A 25,768-nucleotide genomic window follows, 5' to 3' on the forward strand; every position below is an offset into this window, starting at 1 on the left:
GATTAGTTTCACTGGAAACCAGGATGCTCAAATCTAATCTCCATTTACTTAGTTGATATTTCACATGAAACACTTCCTGACATTGACCCTTTGGCTAACAATAGCTTGTTTTATTAAAACTTTTGTTGTTTTCCTTATTGAGTTTTGTGAGGATGTCTTCAGTTTATGTGCTGACAGCCTAAAATGACGCCCATGCCCAAATTATTACAACAAACCACACAAACACAGGATATAGTCAAAGTAACACTTCTCCTCTGTTGAATTAAAAAAGTCTTTCATGTGACAAAGTCCGAAAAGTAACGTCAAAAGTAAAAAGTTTGAGTCAAGTAAAAATATCAAAAATAGTGAAACTGACAACTTGGTATTAAGAACCGATTTCAAGTTCAGACTAAAATGTTCTATTCTGATCGGATTGGCTGTACAATGTTCTGTGGTTGATCCAAAGCTGACAGAAACTTGATTATTGGTCCAGTGAGCAGTAAAAAGTCTCAAAACTGTATCCGCCAACAGTCTTGGCAGCATATAATATTGTGAAAGACAAGCCCCTGAAAGGCTTTATAGACAAGTTCAAGGATTTTAAAATCTACGTATATTAGGTGCAACTGTAACTGGAAGCCACTGTGTGATCTTTAGCTTCAGCTTCTTTAGCTTTTTATTATCGTAACACATAGATCCTCACTCCAACTGCAGACACTGACATCCCCCCCAAAAACTTATGAAATGTATGTAATTCCTCCAACACTGTTAAAATACTGAAGGCAAAAACTTCACGTTGTTGCCAATTGACTGATAATTTAGATGAGGTCAGATCTATATGGTCTGTGATGTGTGTTGTGATCTCAGCAAGCACTGTGTTAATGTGCAAGATCAGTGATTAGAAGAATAATAACTCTTTTTGTAATATAGTTTTAATCCTGCACCATTACAGATGTCTTGTTTGTTAACAAAAAAAAAAAAAAAAAAAAATGACAACCACAAAACAAAAAATAAATATTATATTAACCCTAAACCCGATAAATCCTTATACGAAAAACTGCACTAAACTTGAGCTGCTTTGACTCAATATCAATTGACCTATCAGGCAACCTAGAAAGTTAGAGGGATTTTCCTTTGGAAGTTCATTGTGATTTTTCTGCATGATCCTCTGCTTGAACCAGCCAGTCTTAATTTGTTTTGAGTTGCAAAATGGAAAATCTTACAGACGGAGCAGTTCTCATGAGCAGCCTTTCATCAAAATTGAATTTGAATGATGACGTGGGTATATCAAATGCTCACACTATATACCTTGTTTATATCTTTATGGGGCATTTTTTCCTTCATTATATTGACAGTGAGAACGTGATAGGAGGGCAGGAGGAGACGGCCTCTATGGTTAGGACTGAGTTTTAATGGTATTCACAGGGCAGCCAAAGGGTACAGTAGGCTATATATATTTAAAATATTTTATGAGTACACAAAAGCATTCACCTTTTCATTTGATCCATACTGACTAAATTGTGTTTTTGTTTTATTACTATACATTTTGGCTGCATCACTGTAATTTGTATTTATAGTTTCAAGTATTTATTCTGATACAGACGACTGACTGTCAATACTCTCATCATGGAGCTGCTGATGTGATGGTCCATAACAATGAAACTTATTTGAGACTATATGAGATGGGGAAACTACAGTACTTCTACCTCCATTCACTAGAAGACAGAAAAAAAATATTTTATTGCTTTTCTATTCCTCATACTGGAAAAGCAACAGTGACAAAAGCAATAATTGAGAATTAGTAAAAGAAATAAACTTGCAGTCTTAGTGGTAGTTCAGCACTAGACTGCATGTGGTGAGGTTGGCAAAGCGGCCGGGGAAGAGTTCAAGGCAGACTAGGGGCTTTAATCTGGGATTTGTCTGTCAGAATCCATTATTCTCCTGAACCCTAAAAAGTTCCTGAAACAGGGATGTGGTAGCTGGGGTGAGCAGGATGGTGTACTGAGGATGGAAGGTGGAGATCTGGATGTCTTCTGCTAAATGTTGTGGGTAATCCATGTGGATTAACCCTGGCTGACCTGATTTACACCCAATGCACCCAACAAGCCAAACATTTAATTTAGTGCTGTTACTCCCATCTGTGTCCAGAACCTTTCTGTGCTACTAGGTACTGTTCATGGGAGTTACAGATGATAGTAATAATGCAACATCACATGGAGACATGGTCCTGCAATTATCAAGCAGAACGGCATCAACATGAAATTTTGACAGGCCAAAAATGGAGATTGAGTGCACAGTATTTATTGCAGAAAAGGTTTATGGGACTAAATCACATTTTTCTGGCATGCACAATCTTTTAAAAGCTGCCCACAACATGTGCACAGAATAAAATATTGAACATTTAGTGACAGAACATTTTGTTATTATTAAATAATGAGTGGTGGAAAACAGTCTCAAAACTATCCTTTTACTGCCAAAGAACAAGAGCCAGAAAATATCCCAAAGTCCAAATGAGCAATGAGTACAGTGTCAAGACTGAAAATGTCAGGAATCATAAAAACGCTCATATTTGTTGTTCAGTGTTTGAGGAAATGCTGCCTAATTATTGTGAGGCTATAAAACAGAAAAAAATATCACTGCTGTATTTATTTGACATCCATCCAATTATTTCTTAGTTAGGGCAAACCATGGATAGCTTGCTTCATTATTTAACCGCAGACCCAGTAATAACCTCAATATTGCACTGACACCATCACTGGGTTTTTGCCCTTTGGCGGCCGTTTCATTTTCATGTGTTCTTAAGGCCACAGTATGACTCCCATTAAACATACGTTTAGTGATGAATGAATTGCTTTCTCTGCCTTTTCAATCACCCAGTTCAATATAAGCACCTCAGAGGCATATTGGCAGTCAATATCAATATACTCAGTACCACTGAATCAGTAACTGAGGGGGAGGGGAGGCTGGTAATGTAATCACTGGCAGCTTTTCTACCGAAAAGCTGCAACTCAACAGTTTAAAAGAAATAAAACGAAATCCCCAAATTCACAATAAAGCAATCATTCTAACATTATTAAAACTGGACTTTTGGCTAGGTACAGCTTCTATACCACTTCAGTACAACAGACTGTCATTCTGAAGATGAAGGTCATACCCATGTGTGGCACGCTGCACATGCCTGAAGCTTGAAGGAAAAATTTAATGGGTTCAGTTTTGGGTTCTTCCTTAAAAGTTAATGGCAGTCCACATCAGTGTTAGCACAACTGAATAGACCGAAAGAGAAGTTTATTGAGATCTGCATAGATTTATGGAGTGATAATAGCCTTGGATGTGACGTCTTGGCCCAGCTGGATGGGGGTGCAAGCCACAAGACGTCTCACACTCCGTTAAACTGCTGCTAGTATGACTAACAGCGCAGTAAAAGATCCAGGTAATGCATGTGACAGAGGGAGAAGAATAAGGAAAAGATAGCTGAATGTAATATTGAGTCTAAGAAAGGGAGAAGTAAATAATAGCAATAGGTATTACAACCCGAGCTTACAAAATTGCTAATTGCTGAGACTTTTATTTATAGTATATACACAAGTATATACACGCACAAATATTTTTCTTGCCCATTTAAATATAATGATACGAGAAAAATCTGGAAAACTAGGCCATGCAAACATACGCAAACATGGTCAACTCACAGTGAAAGCATCCAAAGACTGACAAGTTATTTCCTGTTAATTTTTTTAGTTAGCCCAACAAAAATGAGGCAAACATACTCCCAAGTCAACTCAGCTGTGTAAGCAACGTGTACTGCAGTGCAGAAGCCTGGATGATTTTACCTTGTCTAGAAACACAGTGTGGTTGTCGAGCTGGGATAATTACGCCAACTGCAAACGAAAACTTGCACTGGTTAAGCCACATCGTTATTCTTCTTTTTGTCATAGGTTTCTGTCATCTTAAAGCCAATTTGCGCGGAACAGGATGTTGAACGCTGGGATTTTTATATAGCAAAGCCCTCAATGAAACGTAAAAAACAAAAAGAAAATTAAGGTCAAGTAAAAGCTGACAAATGGACAGCTGGCTGGCTTCAGGCAATTAATACAAATGCAACTGTCTAAATAATAAAGCTCATTCAATATATAGCTGAATGCACATCAATGAAAAAAATCAAGTAATAAACAATAATGAATGAATGAAATAGAGGGAAAGTTTTGGGGGATTGTGGTCACAGCTTTGTATATAAATATGAGGCTGTAAACCAAAGTGTTGAGTGTTGGTAAGTGAGTCCATTGCATTCCGCCAAAGTCAACATTACACTGTGAAGCTGCTGTTCTCTGTCTGAATTATTTCTGAGCCTAGGTCTCATTGTGTCGAAGTCCTCGTAAATTGAAAAAGTTTGTATCCCAGTTACTATTTCTGACTTTGTCATACTGCAGCAGCACATTTGTTGTGATTGCAGCTGCAGTTAGAATAGGTCATGAGTTTGAGAACATGGTGTCAGCTCAATTATTCTGTAAAAAAGTGTTTGGCACGAAAATAAAGTCGTCAAACCATAAATATTGTCTCGCGATGGGGTGACATCCAATGTCAAAGTTCCCATTAGTCAGTACCAGATTATTACATTCATACTCAGTAGCCCCATGTTGGACTGCATCCGTCTGAAGGTGCAGTGTTAATTTTTATCTGAACATATGACCTAAACACCTTTAAAATCTCAGGATTGTATCTTTCGCAGCTGCAACACGATAGCAGTGACAAAATGACGTCTACAGACATAAGACTTGTTACAGTGACTCTCTCTCTGTGGTAGTTCCCACTCCAGCAGATGTCTCCAGGGCCACACTTTGAAATTATAACTTACATAAGCACATACTCGCACAGTGAAAACAAGACCAGCCAGATTGTTGTGTCTAGCAAAGATAACATTTCTACAGCTTGTTTGGTGAGACTTTTTTTGCTACAGCAACATCAGTTTGGCAAAATCTAGCACCCACAAAGTGGGAAGATTTAAGCATAAGGTAACCTGAACCTCTTCTGTTGTTTTCAGTACACAGTACTGCTGCCTTAGCCAAAGAAAAGCAAATAGAAAAAGCATAGACAAGCACAAGGATAATCATTCAAGAGCTATTTAATTAGAAACAAAACCCACTCATGATAAGATAGCGTGAGCACTTCAGTAGTCCTTTAGCGGCTTTAGTGCTGTCATAAACACTCTCTGTTGATAAGACCAAATCAGGCGTTGTTTACTTCCACTCAACAAAGAATAATCACCTGTTCCCTTTTCTCTGCACTGCATATCAAACTGATCACAGATTTAAGACAATGAAAACAACTGGTTCCGACAGTTCCACACTTGCTCCTATCTGTGTTCATTTCTTGTAACACCTGACCCAGTGAAATACATCAACACAACTAAACAGAGATCAGACTTAGATTTGGCTTCAAATTCAATCAGAATCATTTCTGGTGCACTCCAAAGATGCAGGAAATAAACGTGGCTATATGTGCAGAGAGGGCCTTCTTCTTCTTCTTCCTTTTTTTTTTGTTATATCCAAGCTACCTCCCAATGAGACGCATATTGCATTTTATATTTCAAAAGAAATTACATTACAGTATGTTGCTATGGTGCTCTGTCAGGAGAAGTCGCAGTCGTTTTTGCTTGCCTCGTCAGAGGCAGGGCTGTATGCAGCTCCAGTCTAATGCAATCAAGTTGTTCCAACTCAAGATGAAGCAGATGTGCTCCCAAACAGCCTGACTGGAGTGGAAGTGAGGGTGGAGAAGGATGCATCATGGAAAGAAAAGTATGGAGGGTGTCTTTTTAACAGCCAAACTCATTTGGCACTGCCGTCCGAGTACCAACACGGCGTCTTCGAGAGGCTAACCCTAACGGATTAAGTTAGTTTTCTTTAGCTTTTTTGGTGTAAGGTATTTTAAGTAAGGTAATGAAATGTCTAACAGTATGCAGTACATTGATTTAGCTTTCCAGCTTTATTGTGTGGCTCCTGATGTTATATTTTGCAAAGCAGACATCAAATAAATCTTAGTCAGCGCAGGAAGAAGCATAGTTTTCAACCACATCTGCCATCACCACATTATGCAATTACGTGAATTTCCATCACAACATTTAACAGTCAAGAGAAAGATTAGCTTTCCCTATCTATCACCCACCTGTCACCCTATCTGGAAATAATCATTAGAATCTAATGAAACACTCCACTGCATGAATATATCTGACATCCAAATATGCAAAACGTTGGCCCTGAGGCAAAAGGCTGATGTGTTCAATAGCTCTGTTCACAGCTGACTGAATGCCCAACCACCAGGTAATTGTAGGTGTGTGCAGCGGGTTTGGGAGGATAATATTTGGCAGATAAGCACAGAACATCAACAGTTTAAACAATGCAGTTCCTCAAGTGGGAGCCACTTGTACCTGACAAACATTTCTTTGGTATGACTCTGATCTGTGGGAAAAAAGGTCTCCTGAGTTGTGCAATGCTGGTTTGGGATCATTTGTGCATTAGTTGTGCTTTGTCCAACTCACCTAGCTGTGTTTTGTAGTACAGTGAGCTCAAGACCGACAGGTAGTATTACGTAACGTGATGTGATTTTCATAAACCACAAGAAAAAAACCCCATTGAATTTAAAATGGGAAATGAATCAAATGGATGAAGTAACCACAAGGGCTTGGTTTCTAACCACAATCATCTTTAGGAAATGCTTTGTGTCAAGTCCTGAAGATTTGCTCTTCTTTACTCAGATAGCCATTAAAATAAAATAATGAAAAAAAAAAAAAAAATTCTGTCAAACGGGACTAAATTCTCATTCAAAATTTTGGCTTCGGGCACTTTGATGGCTGAGTGGTTAGGCTATTTATTTTGTGAGCAAACTGACCCCTGAGCTCCACTCCCAGCCAGACAGACAATTTACTGTATATGAATCCCTCACTCACTGCCCATTTCCTGTCTGTCTCCACTCTACTTATCAATAAATGCATTAAATAATGCAATAACAATACTAACGTTTAGCTTTGTTAATGAAGAAATGACATTGATGGTGTCAAAGAATTGGAATTCGATTTGCATTGATACTAAAACACGGCTATTGGTTAAAATAAAAAAAGATCCTAATGGTACCCAGCTAGAGTTACCACACGCAGAGCACACAACCACACCTGGTGGACGCGCACACACACACACACACAACCGTAAAACACAACCAGCGAGTCTCTGGAGACTGAGCTGCTACCTCTGATCCATAATTGAACAAAAGGGCAGACCAAGCAAAGAGGAGAAGTGTGGGCCCTCTGTCCCTCGCTGCTACACTAGCTGTGAACTTTTGGAGGTAAGAGCCCTGGGGTTCCAAGGACAACTGTCAGGAGACACGGGCTGTGAACTCATACTAATGAAGGCAGCTCAGCCCTGTAAACAGCATGGGAGGATGTCACTGGAATACATTACAATACATAACTGTCTCCCCAGGGCAGGAGGGCTGCACATGGCTCAGTCCTGATCACTGCCAACTCACACGTGTGTACGCACGCAAAGGCACACACACACGCACACAGCCCACCTTGATACCCCACAGGCCAGAGCCCCCAGCAGCACACAAGCACTGAGGTGACGGTCGCAAGACACACAGCTGAGCTGTTTGTCCACAATGTTGTAGGTTTGTGTGAAGAAGGGCTCCAACACAGTGGGAGCTCCTTTGTCCAATTCACAACAATCCATACAACTTGCCCACTTGTTTGAGTGTTTCATTGTAATTTCTTTTTCTTCATTGCAAAGTTCTCCTCCTCTCCCATAGAAAAACAAAGCATGTGACAAAGCCCTGCATACTTTACAAACACATGCACACACATGGCTTGAAAAGCTGCAAATTGGTCCAAACTGCTGAAAACTGAGATGGCAAAGGGAAGCTCGAAGTCAGACTGTCAGTGCTTTGAGGGAAACAAAGAGGAATGAGGGAGCGATAAAGTGAGAGAGAGAGAGAGAGAGAGAGAGAGAGAGAGAGCTCAGACTGGAATGCAACTGTTTTCAGGTCAGTGAGCTGCAGTGTGCATGTGTGAGAGAGAGAGACAGAAGGAGAAAGAGCGGGGGAGACAGAGAAAAAAGGAAGGGGGTTGGTAAACCAGCAAACCAGGTCACAGTTTGTGGTAGAATGATCTGCTGCCTCTTCCCCTTCAGTCAACAGTGAACTTTATCTCCCGAGGTAGCGGGGCATTAGCGTCATTGTGTCTGAGCTCTGGTGCTTTGGCAGCGTTAGCAGGACGTGTTTTTGACCTGCCACGTTTAGAACAACTTTCACTGCAACACTGTGCATATGAGCTCCTCAGTTAATCAAACCTAAAAAAGCCCAATCACAACAGAAACGTCAAATATCTCATGGTAAGAAGTCATGGAAGTGACGGGTGGCAAGTCTTGATTCTTTATCTGTTTTCAGATATGTTATTAGCTCATGTTGAATTGTATGAGTTTTCTAAATTATTAAGGAGCAGTAAATATTCAAAGCAAACGTCTTAATGAAAACACACACAATTTGCTCTCAACATTTTGATGTTCTTTTTGGATATTGAAATATTTTCTTAGCAATGTTGCAATAATTATTTCAAACATACGTTATAAGTTCCTTCAGATCATGAAAATCTGTTTTGGATGGTCTGGTGTTTCTAAGGATGCCGTTGAAAGAGGATTTATCAACTGAGAGCATTTTACTGTAGAGTCTGCTACAGAGAGCACATATGGTCATAAAAAATGTATAACCATTTCTAATGCAGAGACCAGGAACCCACTTCAAGCTTATGTTGAAAGTTGGTCATGCAAACTTCATGCTGAGACAGTACAGCAACAACTAAATGGAGAGTAAACTTACATGAAGCGTTCACAGTTTTCCACTTTCTGCATTCTGCCTTGTGGGGTTTAGACTCTGCAGGGGATTCCTTTGCCATTGAATATATTGATTTAAAGTCTGACTCTTTAATAAGGAAATCTGCAATCACAGCCCACTGACCCAATTTGCCCCCCTCCCCCCTTCTCCCCATCATACTATGGTGCATGGCCTCGAGGCCTTGATACCTTTGAGAGATCTCTGAAGTTCCCTGGCAACGTCAGGTCCAGCTCCTCAGAGTCGTAGTTGGTGAGGACCCAGGGAAAAACGGGGTACTGGTTCAGGTCATTGTATGTCCTCCCTAAACACACAGGGCAGACAGAAATCTGTGTGTGATGAAGGCTAGGAAGGGAGCATAGGGGTTGGAAGCAGTGCAGGCTACACAGTTACTTTACGGATCAGCATGCAACATTCCAAAAAGGCCCCAATCGCGGAGCCCTCAATCAGGCGCACTTCCTGTCCCACATGGAGTCTGCTGGGGAGACACGTACACTAATAGCAAGCTCTCTCAGCTACATGAGAATGTTTTCAGTGCTCCCCATGTCTTAGCTTGATGTGTGTACTTTATCAATTGACAGCGAGAGTCACAGGGGGCCTGAAGAGCGTATCTTAAAGTTTAAAGAGAAAACAAGTGTCTCTCGGTTGTGAGGATTTGCATTTACAGAGAAAGCAAAAAACCCTTCCACGAATCATCATCAATTTAAAAATTTTTTTTTAAATAAATATAAATTACTTAAATATAGATTTAAAGCGAACGGCAACATTTTATTTCAGCCCTGAAAAAAATTAACTACATTGTCACAGGAGGCAATCCTCATTTTAAGGTCTGACCCACATTATTGTGATAAAATATTTTAATGCAACAAAATGATACTTCAACTGCTCCCCCAAAATAATAACCATTACATTTTTATATAATATATCATTGATAATAATGAATATAAAGGAAGCAGAGAAACACATAACTATGTGCTCACACTGAAGTTGTACTATCGATTAGACGTTGTTGCGCATGTTATGGCCAACGCGTTAAAAACTTTAAGCTAAATCAAGTTGTGCACGACAGGATTCTTGTGGCCAAAGAAGTGAACCATAATAAAATTTTTGCAATTTCAATATCAAAATGTTCTATGTATAATAATGCCGTCAAATTAATCTTTACCTTTGTGCATTTTTTAGAAGATGCAGGGAGAGAACGTGACCAGGCAAGCAGATGAACTGATAAACAGAACATCCACAAAGCTTTATATCTGGCATCATGATAGAATCATTTGTATCATTAACACAATATCAAAACACCGTTTTCTTCACAGCTTCAACAGTCCTAAATGAAAAACAGGTGCTCAGGGGAAATAATCTCCCTGGGTATGTCAGTCACGGCCATTAAGTTTTTAATGACTTCTTACAAAATATTTTCAACTTGAACCAATTCAGCAGGTGTGTCTCTGCTCACTCCTGGACTGCAGCAGGTTGGCATGAGAGGGTCTAAATCCAGCTGAGCAAGTGATAACGTCTGACAGGCTAGTCAACGGCAAGGGCTTCTGCAGAGCAACCGGGGTCTAAGAAAAGCTAGGGAGCGTAATTATCCAGGTTAATGCCACACAGTCAAAAGGAATGAGCAGGCTGAGTGTGGAGGGTGAGTCGGGAATGTTCATAAGGCTGAGGACTGAGTACGGGTGGCAGGATGTTAATAACAGTGGAATAGTGTTTAATTAGAAGCCCCCTTCCCATTCACACCTCTTCCCAGCACTTCACCCCCCGCCTGTCTGCCACCCCACAGTATTCTGACATACCTGTCAGCCTAGGTCATTACTAGAGATTTTTAATGAATTTGGGGCATGTTTTTCTGTCTGCCTTACATCTAATTAGCTGACAATAATGTATCGAACTCAAGCGCAAGCTAAATATAAATATGCATGAATATGCAGCGAAAGAGAGGATGACACCTCTCAGAGCAGAGTAGCGTGGAGTCTTTCTCGCCTTCCCTGTTACTTGCAGTTCAGATCAGAGAGTCAACAACAGAACCTCTCAACTCCGCAGACACACATGTACGCTCTCACAAAGCCAGGCACTAATTATCTGGCAAAATCTGCTGTGCCTGCTCTTTGCTTCAAACAGCACTCTCCCAGGAACAGTGAAGTTTACTACATCTAGGACCACAGGAGGAATGCATGGATTCTTAAGCAGATATGACGTACCCGTGGCCACTTATAGTATGCTTCCTGTGCCACTGACATAAAGTTTATTGATCGTGATAGCTAAACTCCAAATCATAAGGCTCTTCTGCTAAAGATATTCAAATAGATAATAGATTTAAACTTAATACTTTCGCTCGTTGTAAATTTTTTCCCTAATAAGGAAGAAAACAAATCAGAAGCCATATATTTAACTGATGGGTGAGAGGAAAGAGATTATTTCCATTCCTTTAGCTACTTCCAATCTTAAAATAACTAACTTTCACCTGGGAATTACAGATTTGTAAAGCACTAACAATCCTCACCAGCAATAGTATTGAGAAAAGTGAGGTACTCAAAGTTGGAGATCTCTCTCCGCTGCCAGCGCTGGGTCATGTTGGAGGATTTGAAGAGCTGCCGAGGGGTGGCCAGGGAGATGCGTCTGGAAAAACATTTAAATAATGAATAAGAAAACAGAAGGTTGGTGTTGGACAGTTACATTTTATATTATTAAGAATTTTAAGCCAAAGAAGCCAAATCACAGTTAAACTGGAACTGTAACATTTAGTGCCTTTACAACTTTTACAACTTACAACTTAATGGGCTGAAAAAAGGGGCGTACACGAGATGTAAACAAGAGAGTACATGTGGCATGCATTGGTACACCATTTAGACTCTTGTAGATTAAATACAAGCTGGGTGGAAACCACAAGTCGTCCAATTCGGGATGACATGCTTTAAACACAAGCAGTTAAGAAGAGACTTAGAGAAATATTCTTGCTTTTTTAACAGTGTGCGAACAGGCCTGTTAGCAACTATGAGAGTCTGCAGAGAATGTGGGCTTTTCTCTGTGGTCAGTGGCCTGGCTGCAGCCCTGCTGTATAGTCTCCTGTCAGAGAATTAGGTCAGTTCAGTCAGGGTCACTGCACATTCACTTCAATGACTGGAGCAATGGGACTTCAAATGACTGCCGCAGGCCAGGCTGCACAGATGCCCCAACACACAACACACAAGAGGTGACAACGGGCAAAAAGGAATTTCGGTTTAAAAAAATATCAACAGAACGGTGTTCTGTTGATTTTCCTCTAGCACCTGTGGCCTACCTGGCTTGTGGAAGACCGTAGCTGGTACCCACTCCAACTCGGGGAAGACTGTACACCACTTTCTTCACCGTGGCCTGGTCAGGAAAGTTGAACATGACTGATGCTGTGAACAGTGAGAGACATGACCTAATGATGGTGGGAGAGAAAAAGCCTTGGATTTCAGAAGTTATAATTGGCACTCAGCTTACTTCTGTTGGCCATGAAGACCTCCATCGCTGTGTTCTGCAGGAGGTAGCGTCTGCAGAAGACTGCCCGGATCTCACTGAACATCCACTTCCCATGTAAACCCTCAGTGTATGCTAAGACCTACAGGGGCAGAGAGAATAGGAGAGAAATGTCTTTAGGTTATTATACTTGTAGAAAACCGGGTATCATGTTAAACATGATATTGGTTTTGTCCCATTTCAGCTGGATCAATGTAATAGTTGCCTATAAAAAAAAAGAAAAGAAAACACTACCACCACAGAATGTTACCAATATGACATTCAGTATTGCACAGCCTTTCAGATTATCAGATAAGATCAGTCTTTGTGCAATGGCACTGGAATAACAGCCTCTACTCTGATTGTGATTTTAAATATTTGAACTGAACTATTGCTGTAAGCTGATCTGCTGCTTTGTTGTGCAATGGACAGAAAAGCCAAACCAACTCAAGTAAACTATGTTTTCCAAAGTATGTTTCTGTAAACAAGGTAAAATAAAATTCTGCAAAAGACAGCTCAATGTTCAAAATGTGCTAACTGCTGTTCTTTTTAAATCATCTTTTTTTAAAGCTGTTTAACTTCGAATTTTGCAAAATGTGTTTTGTATGAGCATCGTAAGAGTAGTTGTTGGAATATTATTCTTGTTTATTTAACCCAGCTCGGCTTCAAACCTGAGATTGGTTAGTAATAAAGGTAAGGCAGTAAAAAATAAATAAATAAATAATAAAAACAATTGTAATAATTCTTAATGATTCAAAGTTTTCAAAAAAAAAAAAAAAAGGAATGTCTATATTGCAGTTAAATCATTCCTTATGGTCTGTAACATATCTTTGGGAACTTCTCTGCACCCTGTGAAGCATTCTATAGATTTACTCTGAAGGTTTGCCACTTTTTCAGATGGTCAATAACAAGAGAGAAGTGGTGGTTGAAAAAATGACCCCCTGGTGTCAGTGACATAAACAATCAATAAAAACCATCATGCCAAAGAGAGAAGAAAACAGACAGTGGATCATTAGTGTATGCAGCACTACTGGGACTGCAGGTCAACATAGAGAAAAACTTAGACAGTTGTTCTGACAGGTGAGAATGGCCCCCTCACACACCTTTCCCCCCTGGCCCCTCCTTCCACCTCACCTCCCACTGACTGAACAATTTTGCCCAACAGCGCGAGCCAGGGAGTAACCTCATCAACTCCCCAGGTTATAATCACACATAGGAGTCTGCAGGGAAGAAGGGGGGCAGAGTGAGATGTTCGGCTGGGTTAGGTCTGATGCTAATGCTCATTTAAAATAGTGACAGGCTGGAAGAGTGCAGCGTGAGTCGGGCTGCCTTAATTTCTCCCTGGAATAGCTCATGCCCGACCTCCGTGCCACATCCAAAATCTCTGGAGCTCAATTAAAATTGGATTAGGTGGAGATGCTGGATGTGCAACACAGCATCTCTAGTGCTCTCCTCTTAGTAATGCCCCTGCTTTACACCTCTGCAACCCCCAACTCAAACAGTTGTCATAGAGACAGCGTAGCCCAGAGGAGGCAGTGTGCTGACTGGAAGGGGTGGGGGGTTAGAGAGGAAGGGAGGTGAGATGGAGGGATGGCTGCGGGCACACTGCTGTTGGCCAGCAGAAGCTCACTATGGAGCAGTATAGCTTTCATCCCTCCTGCTTTTCAGCCAGATGTTCTGGAAGTAGTCTTCTGAGTGCAACGCTGAAAGGCAAGTTGCACAGATTTGCATCATGGGAAGGCTACAACAGCTTCCTCCGTCAAGGCACTAGCTGGCTTTCATTTGAATACATATTAAGTTACCTGGATATCTAGAGTATTGTTTGTCTGTCTCTCTTCACTTCATGAATTTATATTCCTATTGATCACTGTCAAATTTCCCTTGCTAATTCTTCATTTGTTATATCATAGAAAGAGAAAGCAAATGTTTAGTTTACACACATTTGACAAGCAAACACTTCTTAAGAACTACATAATGCCCCCAAATTGTTTTAATCTAAAGTGAATATTACTGTTAGAATATAACCCTATCACCGGCTGCTTCTTTAACCCAACTAAAGTGAACATTTTTTCCTGCTGTGACAGTGCGGGCCAAAGGGCTAGCTGTCAACAAAAGAGGGGCTAAAGAGGAGGAAAAAGGAGCTGATTTCAAACAACCCAGATCAAAAAATTTGTCATAACAACAAAGCTTTGGTCTAAACCAACATGTAGGGGGCCCCTGCAGATTTGGAGATTTGACAAAGCCCAGCCCTCATTTTTGGAGGCCCAGCTGTAAAAAATGCCATTTAATGAACCTGTCTGCTGAAGCTGTCCCCTGCCTGTCAGAGGTGTCAGCCAGTGACAAGCGCTGGGGACGGCCGCCTCCAGTCACAGACAGGCCTGCCAGCTGGAGACTTCGGCCCCAATCTAATCACGCCACCAGGAAGGGACCGGCGCTCTGCTCTTGGTCTGTCACGCTCAGGGCTGGGGGTGCAGCGAGGGGGCGGGTGGAGCGGTCTGGTATGGCCGTCAAGCACAGCCTTTTGTTTCCACACAGGCCCCTCCACGCAGGCTCATTAGGAGCCACAGGCGCATGCGCTGCTCTGCCAGCTGCATGGAGACATACCTCTCCCGCATAATAGCCATAATGCAATTTAACGTCTCTGGTCTCTCTTTCCTTTATTTGCCTTCTCTTCTTTCCCCGATTTGACAGAGGGCAGGCTGCATTCTGCCTGTAGAACATCACAGGCAGAAAACAGGAAAATATTGTGACGGATGAGATGAGGAGCAGCACAGGTGACACTAGTGTTTAGGCTGCAACTCATTTATAATAATGTGCAGATGCTCAAATGGAACATGTTACACTTAAAAGTGATAGGAAGCCACTTCATACATAGAAATAGATTCTAAATCACTTCTGACTTCCAAATAGCTTTTGACCCTATACTCACTGAGACAGTATGACAGATGTTATTAATAAATAAAGCAAAGAAACCTCACCATTCTCTCCCATATAGAACAATATAACATTGCTCCACTGCATCTATAAACAAAATAGGTATGAAAATATTATAATTCAGTGAGACCTCCAAACCAGCATGACTGATATATTTATATGAGAATGTGGAACACTGACAAGCTGGTATCACAGGACCTCCATTGCATTCTTTTCAGATTTGTCTAATAGGCTTCCACTATAAAGCCTCACCGCTGTATGGTCCCAGGCGGCTCTAGTGAACAGCGAGGTGGAAGAAAAAGGGACGGATACAAGAGGCAGTTTCATTTTGAGTGATATGAGTACTCCCCCAGGAGTGAGTGGGATGGATTTCACACATGGCAATTTGGAGGATCAGCACACACTGCATATATGGTATTCAATGGCTGACCCCAGGCAATATGGGCCAAATCTGAGAAGAGGTTGAGCAGTTGGAAAAAGGCAAAGCAAAAGCACAAGGCCTGGTAACGGCGAAGCAGAGAGCAACTCTCAGTAGTAGGAGAGTAGGAGGGCATCATCAGCCAAGGACGACAAAAAAAAACAGTTGAAATGCAATAGGAAAAATCTGAGCTGGGAAGATTAACACACACAAAAAAATACTTAAGGGATATTGTGATCCAAATCATAAAAAATGAAATACATCTTTTTAGTGTTAGCTGCGATTCTCTTTTAGTTTTTAGATTAAGGTCAGATTTAGATTTAGATAAGGCTCGAAGATCTGCTTCTAATACAAATGCTGTAAATGTAAGTTTATCTGGGCTGAATAAAACTGAGAAAAACCTGAGAAAGCTAATTTCTCTTTACAGAAAATTTCACATTTTTTCATTGTTTACAAGCAATAAAACAGAAGACTTACAGCATCCAGAAACACTGTGTAAATAGATAATAGTGTAACAGTGTTGTTCACAGTGAGGTGGGCGGAGTATTCAGAATGATAAATAAAGCGGCTGCTAATGTCTTTCATAGAAATGTATAATGACAAATTAAAGGACAAGATGAAATCATAAATACTGCTGGAAGTAAAGAATAAAACATCTTTCTATAAAAAAGTAGGTGCACTGAAAACACATTAGCTATATTCTTATCAACAAAAGACTCAGGTCTTCTACATACTGTGAAAATAAAGCCCTGAAAGAATATTAAACTTTAGTAAGTCACATGGAAAGAAATCTTAGTTGTATGACCATGACATGCCCGAATCCACACTTTAATCCCTTTTACATCCTTCAAAGATTTATAATGTATGCCTGAGCTTCAAAGCACATTTCTCATCTGATCATCACTTAATGTGACAACTGTTATGAAGTGTAAAAAAAAAAAAATGTGAGAGATTCCACCAGATTATGGAGGAAAAAAAAAATTTGGCATTCCACTTGCCTCCTCTCTGAGAAACCCACATCTCAACTTCAATAAAGTAGAAAGCTCCTAATGCAGGTATTGGGAGAAAACAAGATACAGATTTGCATAATCAGTGTCACTATACATTTGTGTGGTAGCTGGAGTGTGGCAAGATGACACAGCTTGGGTGCTCTGGCAAGACCAGTGGGATAAAGGAGATGAATATGCATTAAATATGCTGGCAGTTCACTGCCCCAAATGTCCAGCCAAGTTTGTCAATAACATTTATGTCAGGGATGGTATTTCATGCATATTAGCAGGACCTGCGGCGCTGTCTTCAACACTGTCGTGGTAGGAGAGGTGGGAGGAGCTGTTCTCCTAGAGTGCAATTACTTCTTAAAGAGGCTCTTGAAAAATGTTTACGGGCTTATGTTAAAATATAAATGAATAAAAGTTACTGAGAATTTACACAAAGACTGCAAATGGCAGCAGATAGGTTAGAATAAAATGCCTTTCCTTCCTGCAGTGCTATATACACGAACAACTCTTTGATGATGTTATCTTATGATCCATAATTAATCATACTTGTGCATATCATGTATTTAGCTATTATCAGAATTATTCATACATTCACACACAGCTGTCTTCTCTTTGTGTTCATACCTTTACCCTTCACATGTATAGGGCTCTGCATAAAGAGCAGTAAGCTATAAATTGCAAAAAAAAAAAAATTCTGAGGAAATATTCTTACAAGTCCACAGAAAAATTGGCTGTTAGCTACGTGGATGATATTGCTGCTTGAGTCCTCCCTTTAATAATGCAGTGTGGTTGGGTAACATACGTCTCTCTAATGTGGCTTTCCATTGACAAACCATCTACAGTGTAGCCTCTCTGGGGCTCTTTGTCGGGCCTTTGAAGAACTTCGATAGCAAGACACAGATTTCACACATCCAACGTCTAACTTCAATTATACTTGGTGAGTAAACAAATAATTATGAAGATACTCAAGTACTGACCCACTCATCGCCACATCCACACTTACACATGAATACACTTAGCAAGCACATCATCCAGATAAACAGCTTGAGGATGCCTTCACTGAGCTTGAGAGAAGGAATGCAGTCATTTGGTATGGGGTCTTTTCAGCAAGCTTTTCCTAATGGGACTTTTTCAGGGACTTGTCAGCCTTAAGATGACTGAAATCTTCCTGGCCTGGGTACCAGCTTCCTTTGGCTGCCACTGAGAGTGCCAAGCTGATCGCTTTAAATCCAACTTCTTTTTTTTCCCTCTCTCTCAGTGGTGTGTGGGAGGCATGAGGGCTCAGAGCAAGACAGAGAAGGAGAGAAAGAACGAGACAAGGATGGAGAGGCAGAAAGACAGAGGAGGAGAGGGACAGAAAGAGCAAGTGGTTAGACGAGAAGGCCTGATGAGCAATGAGTGCCTCACTCGTCCTCAATTAATCTTGTCTCTCTACCTTTGCTTTGGCGCTTCCCTCAGCACCAAGGTAATAACGACACCCTCATCCGTTATCCTTTTATCCCTGTTATTCACTGGGAATTGCTTAATAATATGTTACAGATTTGTCCTCCTTCATATAATTCTTTCTGTCATTCGCAGTATATCATCTGGAAAACACACAGCCCCCTTTCTGCTGGACGCTCTTTGAGGATTATCGTGGGTGACACCTTCGGGATACAGCCAGAATCTGGAGCATCATTTTTTCAGGCATAAAGAGGAATTACTCTGACTTATCTGTCATTGCCAAAGCACAACAAACCATTCAGAGCCAAAGCAAAGGTGGAACAGGTTCTTATCAGCTTCTCTGAACGAGTCGGACTTGTAAATTTATGCTAATGAAGGCCTTTTGTGATCCAGGCTCACCCCTTGGGGCTGAACAGTGCTTGCAAGGGATGATAATCTGGCTGTTGAGTGCACAAGATAATTTGTACTTTATCCTCATGTAATTATATAGTCTAAATCTTTTTACCATTGCTAATCCTACGACACGAGGAAGTGTCTTAACCATGTCTTTGGTTCTTAGCGGCACTAGTTAGCACACATCTGACTCTTTCTCATAAAATCACCTAGGAGGAGCGCAGCGCTGACATAATTACTATGACTTTCTGTAGCCCATGCTATGAAGCCGCATATCATTTTGATGCACCTTAGCAGGCGGGCAGAAAGCCGAGCCTGGAGCTGGGGGCTATGGGAGGCAACTCAGGAAAGGTGAAAACATGCAAGCATCACTAAAGGAGCCCTCCCTATTCTGGTCAAGATGGAAGGTTGGAGGAGACTGAAACAAGTAAAAGTCAGTGCAGTTGTGCAGCTTTTGAGGTCTCACTGTTATGAAGTGGGACTCCAGGCCATCTTGTGTGCCTGCCAAAGCCGACAGCCCGTGACAAGCTGCTTGGCGTGCTGTAATTTGACTAATTACACTGGATTAGACCATATTAATGCAAGCTGTTTTCTCTAGGGTCACTGACCCACCCAGTGTGTCCCTTGCTAGGATCCCCCTCTTTGCTGTAAACAAAAGACACAAGAAAGAAAATAGTCTTTGTTTCTCTAAATTGTAAAACAATGAACATGCATCTATATCCCTGACATTATTTTTATAATGAGAGAAAATGTGGTACAAAGCATCCACAGTAGAGGAAGCTGTGAGATACAGCCTACGCTTTCCTGAGGCACTTCATCACAGGCATACTTGATAACAAAGTGGATCTTTCGCCCATTTTATCTTTCTGCAGCTAAAGAAAAACAAAATATGGGCTTTTATGAATCTCACAGAGGTACTAGAGATCAGAAATTTGAATTTTTTACAAAAACATATGGGGGGTTGGGAGATAGAGGAAGGTCTGTACATGCTGGCAGCAACAGTGCAACATTTCATTTTCATTTTAAATTTATCTAAGTTAAATATCGAGATAAAATCTGAATAACAATAAGGCTCCTTTTTGGTATTTCAATGAGGTTACATTGAGTAACCTCATTGAGTTTGTTGAAATTCATGACAAACATAAATCATAACAGAACCATGATTTGATTTGCTTTAAAATTTCAAAGACACATTAAGAAAATTAGGAAGAATAGTCTCATTTGTAAAAGGAAGGAGGGAAACCACCCATCATTTACATTTGCAAAACTCCAAAATGAAAGGGGGGAAATGAGCCATAGAATGTGTGTGTTTTAATACAAGTGCTCTCCCAATTGAACCAAATCAATTTGGGTTTCACACAATGGAGAGGCAGCTTCACTGTTTGTATGTGCTCCTCTGCCTTGAACACGGTGTAATAATAGTCTTAAACCAGGCGTTATAAAGACAGAATACCAAAGAGGCTTACAGCCGTGGTTTCATGAAACATTTAGGCAAAAGTTCCAAGGGCTGAGGATGATGAAAGAAGGTAAGCTTGAAAATGGGCCTCTGGGATCCACAGCCCTTATTGTACAGAAGTCACATCAAATTAATACTGAGGGCCATTTGCAGCCTTTTTTCTCCCAAGCTTTTCAGAACGGATTAAGCTATGAAAACTCAGAAATTACTAAAGCACCTATTAGGCATTATGCTCACCCTTTCTTCTCTTTCCCTTTGAAAGTTATTGAATGTGCTTCACTTCACTCCTACATGAATTCAGAAGTTGTTTGCCCTCTGAAAATAATGGCAATTTCATAGAATCTGTGCTGTGAAATTCATATTTCCATTTTCCCTATTAGAACCGCTCCATACATGTGTGTAAATAATCCAAACGTTCATTGTTTGCTGATTTTTTTTGCCAGTTGCTATTTTATGGATCTGAATATGAAATGTGCTGTAGACATCGCAGGCCAGGGTATACGGACAGTCTACTGAAGGTAACACTGATGAAGGTCCAGTCTCTCTCAAGCTCTCCATACCCCCCTTCACTCTCTCAATGCGTCTTCAAAGAAGTGCAAGGAGTGCATGAATTGTAATTATGGCTCCTAACAGGATTCAAGAGCGGCCAAACGATGGCACTTGAGAACCAGGTTGTGTGGAGTTAAACGGCTGTCAGACGCTCAAAGCTCCCCAGCATGTGAACAAACACACAAAGGCTGGACGTGTCCGCTTCTACTCCTAGGGCTTTCCTACCCACCGTCTCTCTCATACAGAGAGATTAAAATCTACTTAGGCCCCTTTAAGGACCCATATAACCTTTCTGCTCTTTTACCACATTCCATTTTTCAAGAGGTCTTTCAGCTTCCCAGGTAAGGTGCGAAAAATGAGGGGACGAAATTCGCAACAACTACTGAAGTGATTGCAGGATTTTGATCCAAAGAATTATAAGTATTTGAAATCAAATTTTATTCCTGACAGCATTAAATGCAAAGGAGAAAACACCCGTGGAGCCTGTGAGAGCGGGAAGCAGATGCATGTGAGAAATCAGGTAATTGTTACCACCTAAGAAACCACAGTGTCAGATTATCCCCGACCTCGCCTTCAGAATAACGGAAAAGATCATCTGTGCTCCCAAGACAGTTTCAATGACTCACCAGGGCACAAGACCCCTCACAACACATTAAAGAGACCAGGCCCTATCCCAACTTTAACCTCACCCTACTCCCTAAAGGCAGCCAAAAGAAACCAACCTGCAGCGTGAAGTCCCTATGTATGACCCTTATTAAACTCCTAATTGGATTGAGGGCCACTAAGAAAAAAAATTCAACATAGTTCATTCATCTGAGGTTTTCTTTAGCATTCCTTCCAGTAGTTTGCCTCCTCAACAATAACATTCTAAATCAAGTTGCTGAAAACATTTTTCCCTTTGAAAACACAACCAGATTTTCCAAAAATGGGAGTAAAGGTAAAACCTTTTTCACCTTTTCTTTTAAGCCAAAGCGCTATTTGATTTTCACAGGGTGCAAGTGACAGGCTGAAACAAAGCCCAGAACTGGCCATTGTGTAGCCTTTCACTGTTGTAATGGTCTTAAAATGGCTACAAGCAGGGCTCTATTCAGTGGTGACCAGGCTGCTCAGCTCTCTTCTCCATACCCAACACAAGCTCGGCTCTAAGCGGGAACGTAGAGGTCAGCTGATGAGCGAGTGAGGGACTAAGTTTACCCATAACCACAGTCTCAGACTATCAGTGCCTGTAGGAGTCCTCAACACATTTACACTAATTATAGGGAATAAATAGTGCCATAACAACAACATCAATCAAGTTCATTACAGAAAATAGCATAATGACAATAATTACAATAATATCTCATTAAAAGAGAGAATGAGAGACTGGGGAGAATTAATAGCAGACAGGTGTACAACACACTGCAATTATGGAACCTGAAATTAGTTCATTGCCTCAAGGCAAACAGAAAAGAAAGGGAAGGTTGTAAGGAAGCGTGTGTGTGTGTGTATGTGTGTGTGTTGGGGAGCAGGTTTGAGGGTTGGGAGTAGGACTGATAGAGAGAGGCTCACTGACAAAAAAAGGAATTGCAAATAAGCAAACAAAAATGTCTTAAATGTGTAAATTAGGGAGAAAAATAAGAGGGAAAAGCAGCTTTTCCCTGCAGACTGGTGCCTTAGATGAGAAGGGAGCAGTGAAACGTGATCAAGGAGAGCTGTGGAGCGGTGCGGCAGGCGTCAAGATGAGCACTCAGCCAGCGAGTGGCAGCTTCTCCTTTTCCAGTCAATCATTCATTACAGAGCCAAGTGCTGTGGAGGAGTGCCTCCTCTTTTTGACCTATCATATTACTGCCTCTGTAAACTCCTAATCCCCCCTTCGTTAGATGGTGTCAACGGCAGACATGCTCTCACCCTGCCACTGCACTCCCCGCTCAGACTCCTCCCAAGCCCTTCCAAGACCACAGAACTGACACTCTAATAAAATCGTTTGAAATTTAACAGGGTAGAACGGCAGAACTTTATCTAGCTTTTTTGGTTCTTTCATCCACTTTTTTCTTCTCTTTTGGCTTGTTTGTTTTCTATTATTGGAAGAAGATTCAGAAAATTCACTTACTGATTCATCGATGATTTTTGCCTTTTGTTTTAGCAGCAATTCCAGGTCCCTGGTTCAATACTAAGAAACTCTGACTTTAACTCTTCAATCTTTTATTGGTTGGTCTGAGCGGCCTTGTTCCTTTCGCCTCGGGGCTGTTCCTGAGCAGGTGAAAGCCTGGAGGCAGGAATCTGCACATCAGCACTTCTTTGTCCATCATGACTCTTTCATGGGGAGCCTGTCTCCTGAGCTTCTCTAATGGAGCCCAGTGAGATGACGACCATAATGAGCCCAACAGATGAAAGCCCAGCAGGACAAAACAACATTCAGATACATCTCCACACACACCAGGGCACCAATCAGGGACTTGCTGTGTGAATGTTGTTATTTAGGTAAACAAAAGAATCAGGTGCAAAAGAAAAAACCAGATGAGGCATCTGTGTTTTGGCGGAGCTCCAAAAAGGAGTTTTGCGGTTGGCGATTATGACACGATGCTGATCACCAGAAAAAGGTCTACCAATCAAGTTCATCACAAGGATGAACAAACGTATAATATACCCAACTGTCCTTCATTCACATGTATTACTGAACATACCACCTAAAAAAAAAAAAAAGCATAGCACTGTGGATGGTTTTAGTTAGGGTCCCAATTTAAGCTGACAGATACCAGATAGAAGATACTCAAAGAAATGACGGCACTGATTCTGATGCTTCTGAGCTTGGCTGAAAGTGAAGCTGTCACAACAACACTATGACTTATGAGTGAAGGCCAGCAAAGTTAACACACTTTTTCCTCATGACTTAAACCTTTGTAGTCTGTGTGAATCTCAAAATATTTTACCTTATTTGGAACGTATATGTAAATTTGTAAGAAACTTTGTCACGGTGGGGACACACCTACCACATAACACGGTTTGAGGGATGTTAATTACCGTATAAAATAAGCAATTGGCATTATGCCCCATATGTCCCACTTTTTCAGAGAGAAAGATGGAAATGAGGTGGGGTAGATTTGATTGTGACATGCTCTCCGTCTGTGCTCCTCGATGTGTGGCTTTGCCAGTAACAGGCTAATATTCAGCACAGCTCACCACCACCAGAACTAATCAAAGTAGACAAAATGTCTCTGCTGCCATCTTTGTCTAGCATCCGCTCAGGGTGAGCCTCCCTCTTTCCCTCCTTTCCTTTTCACCTCCCCTCTTTCCCCTCACTCTTGAGGGGAGGGTGACAGCAGCATAAAATGGTGGCAAGCAAATGTGCCTTCCATGTGGCAGCAGTGGTGGGGGTGACAGGCCAGGCTGAGGCCAGCACTATCAGCAGTGTGTGGCTGTTGCTTTGAACAAGCTGGACACTCGCCATGGAGGATCGGGGCCGAGCTAATGAGACACCAGCGGTTACAGACAAAAGGAGCTCAATATTCAAACCATAAACAGCCCACCCATCCCCGACACAGGAGAGCCAGTAAGTTCTCGGATTGATGTGAATTTTGCTGTGCAGGATGATATGTTGAAAATAAACTGCACAACTTATTATTCATATTTGTGCCAATGTGCTGATTTTCCCTCGGCAATCATTTTCAGATAATAATTTGTCATACTGACTAACATTCAATTATATGAAATATAAAAATAGATGAAGCTCAAATGACTTTAAGAGCGTCTAAGGATAGTCGTATATCATCTCTGGTAACAATATGTCCACTGAGAGAAACTTGAAATTTTGCCTATCTACATTAATTCACTTGCGTTAACTTAAGATATATACTTGAAGATCACTTTGAGAATATACATCCACATATGAAACAGCTGAACAAAGCACACTGCCATCATTTAGCTATTTGCGCTCAAGTCATTCAGGGGGCTGTTAGTTAACCCTGAGCTCTGAGGATGATGAAGCAAGGGCATAAATCACAGAGTGAAACAAGGCAGACTCCTCCGATTCATTAATGGAAATGATCTGTCAATATGCTGGAGTCAATTCACACGTGTCAGCTGGGCTCAGCACACAATGGGCCAGCCAACTTATGAACTCCCAGCACCACTCCGCCGAGTCCATAAAACAACTGGCAACGCCGCTGGGGAGCACCCCAAGACACCACCCTCTTCCACAGACCACCAGATGACACAGATGGGGCGAAACCAAACAAAGAAGAGATTCCCTTTGTACAGAGAGGGACCCCTTTCAAAAGCCATTCATGCAACAAATTGGGGAAATCTGGCCATGCAACACTCTGCATTTGCTCTTTTATTAGCAGGAGCCTTACGTCACAGTAAGTGAAATCAGATTTATGGCCCCCGGATGCAAAGGTGGTTAAAATCAAGAGCACTTTTGAGACACAAAAACTTTTTTTAAAGCCATATTAACTAACGGCAGTTTAGCTGTATTAACCAGGAACAGATTGTTTCCTACATGACCCGTGGATGAACAAGCCATTTCATATTTTACTGCACTTTGCCATCTTACAGAATGATAAACAAAGGTTTTGGATTGCTGGATAAATATAGCACTATTTTTGCCAACATGCTATTATTTATTTTTAAATAATTCGCCAAGTTACATGGAAATTTAAGTTAACAGTTTTTTTGTTTTTTTTTACAAAATGTGTCACTTGCAGTGGCAGGAAGTGAGTCTTCATAGTCACAAACTCATGACTATTAATATCAGTCACTGGTACTGTAGGTGGCTCCATTTTATGGGAGCTCAGAACAGTATCAAGCTGGAGTACTTTGAAAGTCAGACCATCAGTTGGGGAGCTTTGTTTCCATGTAGGTCATTAAATATGTGCACACAAGCTTACTCTTATTAGGCCCCTTGCATTTTTCTTTCCTTGTTCTTTCTCAGCTGCACACCCGTGCTGTTGCAGCAATCTGCATTGAGAGACATTTGTCATCATTAGCCCTGCTCTGACAGTTGGCACCCGGCACCTCAGATCTCTAGGACTGGCAATTATGAACCCTTCATCCCTTATTTGGGCAACATCGCCTAATTTCATCACAGGCCTCACCAGCAGCATTTTATTACTAGCAGCCCTAAACATAGAAAATGGCACCAACTCTTCCATTGTCTTTGTTTTGTGCTTAGATGTATTCCTGCCCTCAGATCACATGGCATGTGGGTGAGAGCTGTGTTCAGTTAAGCACAGATTTGAAATTACACGTAAGACACAAGGACTGCAGAGA

At 41.2% G+C, this 25,768-nt stretch overlaps 1 protein-coding gene across 2 annotated transcripts in view; it reads right to left on the reverse strand.

Moving 5' to 3' along the window:
• nbeab (neurobeachin b) overlaps nucleotides 1-25,768 on the reverse strand; it is a 185,390-nt gene that overhangs the window by 21,667 nt on the left and 137,955 nt on the right. For both annotated transcript variants that reach the window (XM_029516791.1, XM_029516790.1), the window contains 4 exons: nucleotides 12,316-12,433; nucleotides 12,128-12,230; nucleotides 11,351-11,466; nucleotides 9,039-9,151 (listed from right to left, as the gene is read on the reverse strand). In XM_029516791.1, coding sequence (XP_029372651.1) covers nucleotides 9,039-9,151; nucleotides 11,351-11,466; nucleotides 12,128-12,230; nucleotides 12,316-12,433 — 450 coding nt within the window. The remainder of the gene's footprint in view (nucleotides 1-9,038; nucleotides 9,152-11,350; nucleotides 11,467-12,127; nucleotides 12,231-12,315; nucleotides 12,434-25,768) is intronic.

The sequence above is a fragment of the Echeneis naucrates genome, chromosome 13 (assembly GCF_900963305.1).
Source record: "Echeneis naucrates chromosome 13, fEcheNa1.1, whole genome shotgun sequence".
Lineage (NCBI taxonomy): Eukaryota > Metazoa > Chordata > Actinopteri > Carangiformes > Echeneidae > Echeneis > Echeneis naucrates.